Source organism: Quercus suber, unplaced genomic scaffold, assembly GCF_002906115.3.
Source record: "Quercus suber isolate HL8 unplaced genomic scaffold, Cork oak 2.0 scaffold_842, whole genome shotgun sequence".
Classification (NCBI taxonomy): Eukaryota; Viridiplantae; Streptophyta; class Magnoliopsida; order Fagales; family Fagaceae; genus Quercus; species Quercus suber.
The window spans coordinates 222,500-233,055 of NW_027070272.1; the positions used below are offsets into that span (position 1 = coordinate 222,500).

Genomic DNA, 10,556 nt, shown 5'->3' on the forward strand with positions numbered 1-10,556 from the left:
ATTAAGTTAACAAGATATTATTGATTCTTATATAGACTTATCATCAACGCTTATTTATTATCCACTATTAATAATTTGACATCTCAAGTAATTGTGAATTATGTTATAATGCTAGACTTATTACTTTAATGAGAAATCTATTATGATTTTTGGTGGGCTTTGAGGCTTGACTACATAATCTATTTTGATTTGATGGTTTTCTTTATTTGTTGATTTCTTAAATGGCTTTTGTTATTTTTTAAATATGATGAAATTTAAAATTAAACCTATAACATCCACAACTTCATAATTAAATTTTATTATCAGGTTAATACATTAATTGGTTTTCAGTTTAACAGGCGGGAATATTCCAAACCGATATTTCTTATATAATATTTCAAACTACAATTATTATCAGGTCAATAGATTTAACCGAACCTTTATTTTATTAAATGACCAACTAGGAGCCGAAGCTAGTACCGAGTGCATGCAGCATGCCATTGGGGCGTGGACAGTGCATGCTTGCCCATTTGGTCATTTAGGTACGAGATAGTTTCCACCAAAATTATCGTTTAACAACAAAGATTTGAACCAATAATCATATTTCTTATTTTCTTACATTAACAACACTGTATTAGCACAGAGAGTTATCAGCTTCACATTGACAATGTCTCTTATCCGACAATGCGGAAAATAAGGTTTACGTTTTCAAAGGTCTGTAGCTCTCTCTGGGCTGTATCTATCCATAAAAAGCTCTCTTTCACACATTCACTCTAGTAATACATATACGCACTATCTTCTGAGACACAACAGAATCAGTTCCGTACCGAGTTCCACAGCCATGGACGAGTCGAAGAAGCCCGACTCAGCTTCCCCACCCAGACCCTCTAACGCCGCTATTAAAAAACAAAGACGCTCATGGCCCTTTACTCTTTTTGTCACGGTATTGGTCCCCGTTGTAGCTGCGACAACGCTCTACCAACTCGACTCGTTCGACCCGGCTCCTCTACCACCTTCCGAGTTGAATAGTCACGTCATAACCGTGCCAACACGTAGCGACCAAATGCTCCGAGTGTCTGAGTTTGTGGGTTTGGGGAATTTGATAGGCCCAGAAGATATAGCGTATGATGCCAAGTCAGGAGTCATCTACACTGGCTGTCATGACGGGTGGATCAGCCGAGTCACTGTAAACGACTCGGCGGCTGACTCGGTTGTGGAGAAATGGATCAACACCGGTGGGAGACCCTTGGGAATCGCTTTTGGTCGCAACAATAAACTTATCGTTGCTGATCCTGAAAAGGTAAGTATTCATTTATTCTACATTTGTAATTTTGTATAGAGTTTGTTTTATTTTCTGTACTTTTTTTAATCAGATATTTTTTATTATTTTAAATATAAAATGGCAAGCAGCGATATATTTTAATTTTTTTTATTTAGTTAGTAAGGGATATTATCGTTTTTTATTAAAACAAAAAAATATTTCAATTAAAAAAAAAATCCCTTTTGTATAAATAGTTGCAAAATGACTTTTTAGTTTTGTGATTTTAGGTTCTCAAATTGCCTAACCAAACCACTGTTCTTTTTTAAAAAAAACACTAAAATATTATTCAAGAGATCTATAGCTAAAATAATATTTATATTTTTTTTGAGAAGAAATATTTATATATTTTTAATGGAGATATTTAATATGTTTTATTTTATTTTACGATTACACTTCTAATACACTTCCCTTAGCTCTTTCTTTTATTATTATAACCACAATATATCTACTCAAAGCAATTAAAACAAAACATGTGTGCATTTGGAAATAATTATAAGCTTTTTTTTTTTGGCTTATTTTATGTACTTTTCGTTGGTTCCACACTACTTTTTGTTTTAGCTCTATTTCAAATAATTTAACATTTAATTTTTTTTGAAAATAAATTAACTTTTAACTTTTTTATCTCGCATTATGAAAATTAGCTACTGAAAATAATTAATTTCCAAATTCAACAATCATTTCTCTGCATCTAATTTATAAAAGGAAGTTTATGCACACAACTCTTCTTATAATTTAATCAAAAACTATGGTTAATAGGCAATTAAAGTTAGATAGTGGAGGATCTATATAATAAGTGTTAGATTTATCATGCATGAATCATAAGTTGTTATCATAGAATAGTTCTTAAAAAAAAATAATGCTATAATCATAAACTATTTTACAACATTTTTACAAAATATTAATGTGGTCAACCTTTTATTGGTTTTCATCTAAACCCACTACTAATATCACTTTTTCATTTACCAATCATCACTCATTACATCAGCAGTTTGTAAATTTTTTTTGTAAAATAATTTGTATTTCTAGCATTATTCTTTAAAAAATTATGAGAATGATAGTGTCTTTAGTCGAATTAAATATGAATTTAAATTCCATAAGATATAGATAAGACCAAGGCTGTAAGAGTAAGACTTTTTTTTTTTGAGTCGAAATTAATAGTAAGACTAGTGCTAAGAACAAGAAGTTTTGTATTTCTAGAGTACTATAGCAATACTATATACTATTAAAAGAAACTAATTGAAAGGATCATGTATTGCTGTAAATTGTAAAAAGATAGAGATCCCAACTGATTGCACAGGATCCAAATCTGGTTGTAATAGATCGCGATCACATGCTATTTTCTCCGACTAATGACAAATTGACAATGGATACAATTAGAGTCCATATCATATATGTGCTATTTTTTCTGAGAGTCCATATCATATATGTGTTATTTTTTCTACGAGTCCATATCACCGTGTAAGTACCGCTAACATATTCAGATTAAAAAAAAAATACCATTAACATATAAAAAGAATTAATGGGTAACCTGTGCAAAAAATTGTCATTCCATCCATCCAGATCCTTGTTATAAAAATTGAATTATTAAAAAATAATAATTAGTAAGTTGTGAAAAAATAAGAAAAAAGGGACAACAAATTAATCAAATAAATTTCTCTTTAATAATTTTAAAACAAATTACAGAACAGCTGCCACGCTTGTAAAGTCCCCCCTCCCCCTTTTTCTGTTATTTTCTATAGATGACCATATCTAGAGATAGNTTTTCTCTCAAAACTAGAGAAACTTTGTTCCCTAAGCAAATGGTCATCATTAGAAGAAGGAAAAAAAAATTATTAGAGCCCCACAGTGCCCTATATCTCAAATATTCATTTATATTTTAGTGGAGATATGTATGTTTAATTTTATTTTACGATTACACTTTGATACCCTTTCCTTAGTTTTTCTTTATTATTATAACCACAATCTTTTAGGTAATTAAAAAAAAACACACACACACATTATGTATTGCTACTTTTTCTTAGCTTTATTCAAATAATTTAATATCCAATTTTTTAAAATAAATTAACTTTTAGTTTTTGTTTCATATTATGCAGATTAACTCCTGAAAATAAGTTATTCCAAATCAACACACATTTATTCATGTTTAATTATTTATAAAATAAAGTTTTTTATGCACAACTTTTTTTCATAATTTAATGAAGAATTAAGATAAATAGGCAATAAAGTTATGATAGTGGAGGATCTAAATGTAAAGTGTTAGATTTATCATGCATGAATCATAATTTGTTATCATAGAAAAGTTTTTATAAAAAATTTAAAAGTGATTGTGTCTTTAGTCGGATTACAATGTGAATTTGAATTCCATAAAAATAAAAATAAAAAATAAAAAATAAAAGAAGAAGAAGAAAAAGAAAAGAAAAGAAGAAGAAGAAAGAAAGTATGTTTGAATTATTTTATTCTTTTAATTTATTTGATAATTACTGTTTTTCAAAGTTTCATGTTTTATTTTTATTTTATCAACTTGATAAATAAGTAAAAAAAAAGATTTCAAGCATTGTATGATTTGTGTATGCAAGAGATTTTAAGCATTGTATGATTGTGTGGAAAATAATACAATCACGTCGCTAAATTCAACAATAGACACCAGTCACGTCGCTTCGCTTGGACGTGGAGGGTTGCTAGCCAGAAATAGATCAGAATAAACGGTAATAATTGAAAGGACTCATCACTCATGTGTTAATAATTGAAAGGACTCATACATGAGTCCTTTCAATTATTACCGTTTATTCTGATCTATTTCTGGGTCCATATACATGAGTCCTTTCAATTATTACCGTTTATTCTGATCTATTTCTGGGTCCATATAAAGCGTTAAGTACCGCTAACATATTCAAGAAAAGAAAAGTACCAATAACGTATAAAATAATTAGTCAGTAACCTGTGCAAAAAATTATCATTCGATTTAGTAAGAATTACTTGTTTTAATAATTGAATTATGAAAAAAAAAAAAAAAAACCTAAGTAAGTTGTGAAAATTATGAAAAGAGAAGAAGAAGCTATGTCTATAAATATCTCAACAAATTAAACTAATATAAGTCTTTCTTTAATAATTTTAGCACAAGTTACAGGAAAACTGCCTTGCTTCTTAAGTGCCCCTTAATTAGTCCTTACGCTTCATTTGTTTTAATGAAAACCTTATATAAAGATTTTTTTTTTCTTTTTTTACATTTTCTTATATTTTGTAGTATTAGAAAAAAAAATGGATTTAAAGGAAAACTGTCTTTTTAACTTCTTTTATTTAGCTCACATGAGATAAATTGTTTTATGTTTAGATTTTCTGTATAACAACTCTATTTTATGTAAGCTAAATAAGGAAAACAACTTTATCTCATGCAAAGCTAAATAAAGAAGTTAAGTGATCAATTGTTGTCTAATTCATTTTAAGGTTGCTACCAAATAAAGAAAATGAGACAATGTTCTATATAATACTTTTTGAGAAGTGATTCATATTTTGAAAATATTAATGTCAAAACAAACAATGCTTAGAAACTAATGGTTGTTAGGTGTTATATATTAATGAAATGTGATGTATAACATTAACAGGGCCTTCTAAATGTGACCGCAGACGGTTTGGTGGAGCTGTTGACAGATGAGGCTGATGGACAAAAATTCAAAACAACAGATGCTGTGGATGTAGCACACAATGGCATGATTTATTTTACAGATGCTTCATATAATATGGTTTAAGTGATTTTATTGGGACACCTTGGAGGGTAAGCCCCATGGTAGACTTTTGAGTTATGATCCAGCAACAAAAACCAAAGGTCTTGGTCCGTGACCTCTACGTTGCTAATGGTGTAGTAGTCACCCTGATCAGAATTATGTGATCTTTTGCGAAACCCCAGTGTATCTTTGCTACTTTTTCAAGCTTGCAAATGTTAAAATTATTATCAATTTTATTACGAGAACCATACAAACTAACGTATCAATAAATATAACTAATTGTCACATCAATAATATATATTTTTGTTTAAAACTTTGACATATTTGTTTGTAAACGCTGTAGTTTTAATTACTTAAACCATAGGTTTGTTTTTATTGTCCAAAGAGCAAATTAAAATTACAGCTGACAGCTGAGTTTTTGTTTGACATAGTGGAAGTTTTGATGATTCCAATGGGTTGCTTATATTACAGGAGAAGGTGTAGAAAATATCACATACAGGCAAGAAAAGGAAGAGTAGAAAAGTTATTGATTATTTGCCAGGCATGCTGATAACATAAGATATGATGGAGGGCCAATATTGGATTGGATTGTCAACGGTAAATTAGCTTTGCTTCTTACTCTTTTTTTTTATAAAAAATGGTTTTTTTTTTTTTTCCCTCTCTTACTGATAATATGCTAGTGAAGTGCAGAAGTTAATTGAGAATCACATGTAAATTTTATTTTAAGTATAGTATTTTAAATTTTTAATTATTTTGGCATGTAAGACTTTTATTTAGTTGCAGTTGACGCATGATTTTTTTTTTTTTTTTTTTTTTTTGATACCATGAATGTTCGTTGCAAGGAAATTCTGTAAGTATAACTAAAAAATAATAAAGTTTTTTAATTGATCAATGTTATGAATATTACTAATTTTACTACATAATAATAAATAAATAAAATCAAACTTTCTTATGTTATGTCTTAAAGTGACATCAATTACAATGATTGCTACCTCAATTTATAAGTTTTTTAAAGTAAAATTTGTAATAACTTTAGTATTTACCTTCTACCATTTTAACATTTAGGATAGTTCTTATTCAACTGCAACACTATCTAGTGTATTAATTCTGAAAGAGGAGACTGATTAGCCTCATTTATGAACTTATGTACTATTAACATCTTTTCATGAGTACTTTTTTGTGTGCAATATACTGGCAGTCACGTACACTTCAATGGGATATAGCATTCAGATACCCCTTCATCCGAAAGATTCTACTGATCATGGAGAAGTACATAGGAAGACCACAATGGAGAAGAATGGTGGGGTTTTGGCCATTGATTTGGCAGGAAATCCCATTGCTCATTACTATGATCCTGGATTGGCACTGGTTACAAGTGCAATGAAGATAGGAAATCATTTGTACATTGGTTCATTTTGCTATCCCTACATTCTTCGCCTCAACCTGAAACAATATCCTGCCCAGGCCGCCACATGAGCCTAATCCTTGAGAAAATAAGACCGTTGTGCTGCTTGTTGCAACACTCTTGACGGTACCTCTAAAATAACTAGGATGAAGTGCCTTAGATAAACTACACTCTACTTGGTTCTTGCTAATTGTGTTGCTGTGCATGTATGAGACTTGAGAGACTTTGCGTGTTTGCAAAACTCAGAAAAAGTTCACTTAAAATTTGAAATTAGAATTCAATTTTGTATCATGTGTCTAAATTTATATGGAGACTACACTATAATTATCTACTTATTTGTCTCATGTGTCCGCTCAAATATTTTAATATTTGTGTTAAAGTGAGTTAATAAATACAAAATACTAAGAATCTAATATTAATGAACTATAAATTTTTTTAAAAAAAAATCACAAATACTCAATAAAAATCGCTAAACAACAAAGATCACCACACGTTTTATCTTTATTAAAATTAGAAAAAAAATGATCATAAGTAGTATTAAATTTAGGTACAAATTTTAATATTTGACTAATTATGTTTACATTTTTAAAAATAATTTGACTAATTATTTATATTTTATGATAAAAATTATGTTTAATTTTAATATATCTTTATATATGAATGTGTTACATGTTATTTTATTTTAATAACTTTACTAATTATTTATATTTTTATAAAAAAAATTGTATTTAATTTTAAATACTTCTATGCGTTTGCATGGATTACATTAGTTTTTATAAGAATAGCTTTCTCATAATCTTGTAGAACTTTTGCAACATAGAGCTTTAACTGAAATGCTCTTAGTTAAACATTTTGAGTATTTGACAAATTTCAGTGAATAGTTCTTTAATGTTTTGAATTTATAAAATGAGTAATGAATTATATAAATTCTTCTTAAAAATTCCATGTTTCAATGTTTGTTTGGTCTTGTTGTAGGAAGTAATTAAAGCTTCAACAGTAGAGCTTTAGTAGGGGAGTATTTGCAATGTAGCGCTTTAAGTGAAAAACTCTTTAGTGTTTTGGGTATTAACAAATCATAGTGAATAGTGTTTTAATTTTGGATTTATAAAACAGGTGAATTGTATATTTTATATATATATATATATATATAAATCCCCCTAAAAACTTCAAATTTCAGCTTTAGCCTTAAAGTTCAATTTTAAGAACCCTCTAAAGCACTTTTAAGACAATTTCAGCTATAACAATTTTAACCCTTTAAATAACTTTTCATTTGAACTTCTCCAAAAGCAAAATCCCTTCGCCTTTAAAGTTGTTTTCACTTATTATTATTTATTATAGAACAAAGAATAAAAATTTACATTCCGAGGAGATTAACTTGCTTCAACAATTGCAAAACTACGTTTTGGTCAAGAAAGGCTTCCCAGAGCCTTTGCTTTCTCTCTCAGAATAAACTTTTGTATCTTTCCAGTTGAAGTTTTTGGCAAATCCTCAAAAATGACAGTTCGAGGAGTCATATAATGTGGTAAATGATCCCTACAAAACTTGATTATTTCTTGGGAATCAACATCATATCCTTCCTTTAACTTCACAAAGGCACAAGGAGTTTGGCCCCAATGATCATCTGGCCTTGCAACCACTGCAGCCTCAAGAACTGCTGAATGACCAAACAAAACTGTTTCCACCTCAACTGTGCTTATGTTTTCCCCACCAGAAATTATTATATCCTTCGATCGGTCCTTTACTTCTATATAATTATCAGGATGTTTCACAGCTAAATCCCCACTTCGAAACCAGCCACCACTGAATGCTTCTTCTGTTGCTTTCAAATCTTTCAGGTATCCACTCATTACTGTGTTTCCTCTAAACATGATCTCCCCCATAGTTTTACCATCAGCTGGTACACTTGCCATTGTAACAGGATCTTTCACATCTACCTCCTCCAATCCAGGATGTTGCACTCCTTGTCGAGCTTTTAGTTTGTATCGTTTATCAAGAGGTAGAGAATCCCATTCAGGTTTCCATATGCAAGAAGTTCCTGGGCCATATGTTTCTGTTAGGCCATATAAGTGAGACACACCAAAACCCAATTCTTCCATTTTGGAAAGAATCTGTGGAGGTGGTGGTGAACCTCCTGTCATTGCTTCCACCTTGTGAGGAAGCGGCTTCCGATCACTGATTGGTGAATTTACAATCATGTTTAGGACAGTTGGTGCCCCTCCCATGTGTGTGACATTATGCAGAGCAATGTTATCAAATATATCCTTTGGAGTAACTTTTCTAAGGCATATATTGGTGCCACCTTGAGCTGCCAATCCCCAAATGAGGCACCACCCATTGCAATGAAACATAGGCACAGTCCAAAGGTAAACCGGCATTGAGCCAATCCCATGTAGAAGAATTGTTGCCAGAGTATTGAGGTAGGCACCTCTGTGACTATACACCACTCCTTTTGGTCTAGATGTTGTGCCAGAAGTGTAATTTACACTAATAGGATCCCATTCACTATTTGGTCGTCTTATCTCAAATCCGTTGTGCCCATTTTCCAGCAGACTCTCATATTCATAAGTTTCAGAAGTAATGCGGTGATCAGTGGGTAATGAGCCATCAGATTCAACTATTAAGACTAAGATTGGTGGCTTTCTTTCTGTCTTGGCAAGAAGCTTGAGTGCTCCATTAGCAATATCAAGTAACTGGTAGTCTACAAATATGATCTTGGCTTCTGAATGTCTTAGTAGGATTGACAACATCGCTGAATCATGGCGTGTATTAAGTGTACAGAGAAGAGCTCCTGCCATTGGAACTGCAAAATGAAGCTCATGCATTGCTGGGACATTAGGAGCCAGGGTTGCAACCTGCATAAACAACTCTAGAGTTTCAACCATGAAGTGGGCGAGAATTTACTGCATCCTAGGGAATTTCAATGGCAAAACTCCATTATTTCTTGCTATAAATTTTTTTAAATAGGCACGGAATCTCAGTGGCAAGCTAACATCAAGCAAGTGGATCAATTTGACAATCAACTTTTCATGAGTTTCAAAATAGAAAATGCATATCAAGAAACTAAAGGAGTAAAATTATGACACGCTTATCAGTTATCACTAATAGTCTTAATCGTATCTCTTTTTTACCCAGTCATCAATTAATTAATTCTTATTAAAAAAATAAAAAGAAAAACCATTTCATTGCAAGAAAAATTCACAGCATAGTAACCCTTCTCATTTTGGTAGGTAGAGCAAGTAATGCTAATAGACCAAATCAAATTCATTTGCTTAGCCCAAAACGAAATCATTCTATACCAAAACAGATATGACATTGGAAAATCTTGAATCCCCAAACAAAAATGATAGATAAATTATAAATACTACAAATACCAAATAAAGATTTAGACATCTATTCAAGAAGGGTAAACTTTACAGTGCTGGTGTACCTTGGTTCAGAATTTGATTCAACCATATAGGCATTGACCAATGCAACATAAACAAAGTAATCTTGCCAAGGATAATAAATTCAATCACATGGTTCATCGCTTGATGCAATTATGCACGTTAACTTCACAATTAAATTCAACTACATGGCATTGACCAATCCAACATTTAAGAGCACTAGCATTGGGGGTGTAAACGCCCATGTTGCTATTTTACAACCCAAGACACTCAAAACCCACTTCATTCGGGTTTGTAAACTTAAAAAAATTTGCCACCTTGCTACAATAAGGTTGCATATACTGTTCAAGGGTTGTAAAGAAAAAAATTATTTTTTAATCTTGTGATCGAGGGTGAAGAGAAAAAAAGAGTGAGAGGAAAGTGACAGAAGAGTATTTTTATTATTATCTTATTAGGTAATTTATCTCTATATATTAAGAAGATTCGGAAAGTTAGTTATTGTCTTTTTGACTTCTAAAAATACCCCTAATTTAATTAACTTATCCTTATTCCTAAAACATAAAAATGAGATTAAAACTGTAAATTGACAAAAATTAAAAACAAAAAACCTACCAATATTTATAAAACTACCCCCATGTTCTATAAAGCTTCTCACTACCCCATCTACACAACCAAAACTACCCCATGTTTCTTTAAAAATAAATAAATAAACGTGTTCTTAAAAAAAAAAAAAAAAAAAAAAACAA

General features: G+C 30.8%; 2 protein-coding genes and 1 pseudogene across 2 annotated transcripts; 2 read left to right on the forward strand and 1 right to left on the reverse strand.

The window, feature by feature from the left end:
* The first annotated feature begins 699 nt into the window (after positions 1-699).
* Positions 700-6,760, forward strand: LOC112040628 (protein STRICTOSIDINE SYNTHASE-LIKE 5). Its single transcript, XM_065767740.1, is given in 9 exon segments — positions 700-1,279; positions 4,903-5,039; positions 5,041-5,115; positions 5,117-5,163; positions 5,166-5,205; positions 5,494-5,543; positions 5,546-5,619; positions 6,221-6,305; positions 6,308-6,760. Coding segments are annotated over 9 exon segments (1,158 nt in total). The 5' UTR covers positions 700-820; the 3' UTR covers positions 6,499-6,760.
* Positions 6,761-7,723: 963 nt separating this feature from the next.
* On the reverse strand, positions 7,724-9,324 carry LOC136061430 (isovalerate--CoA ligase AAE2-like). Its single transcript, XM_065767742.1, has one exon. It carries the CDS (start codon positions 9,307-9,309, stop codon positions 7,834-7,836), a length of 1,476 nt encoding a protein of 491 aa, XP_065623814.1. The 5' UTR covers positions 9,310-9,324; the 3' UTR covers positions 7,724-7,833.
* A 674-nt stretch (positions 9,325-9,998) lies between these two features.
* LOC112015303 (F-box protein SKIP19-like) overlaps positions 9,999-10,556 on the forward strand; it is a 4,487-nt pseudogene continuing 3,929 nt past the window's right edge.

What these genes read in the sequence shown, in the direction of transcription:
- LOC136061430 (XM_065767742.1), bottom strand. Translation starts at nt 9,309, where the DNA reads ATGGTTGAAACTCTAGAGTTGTTTATGCAGGTTGCAACCCTGGCTCCT.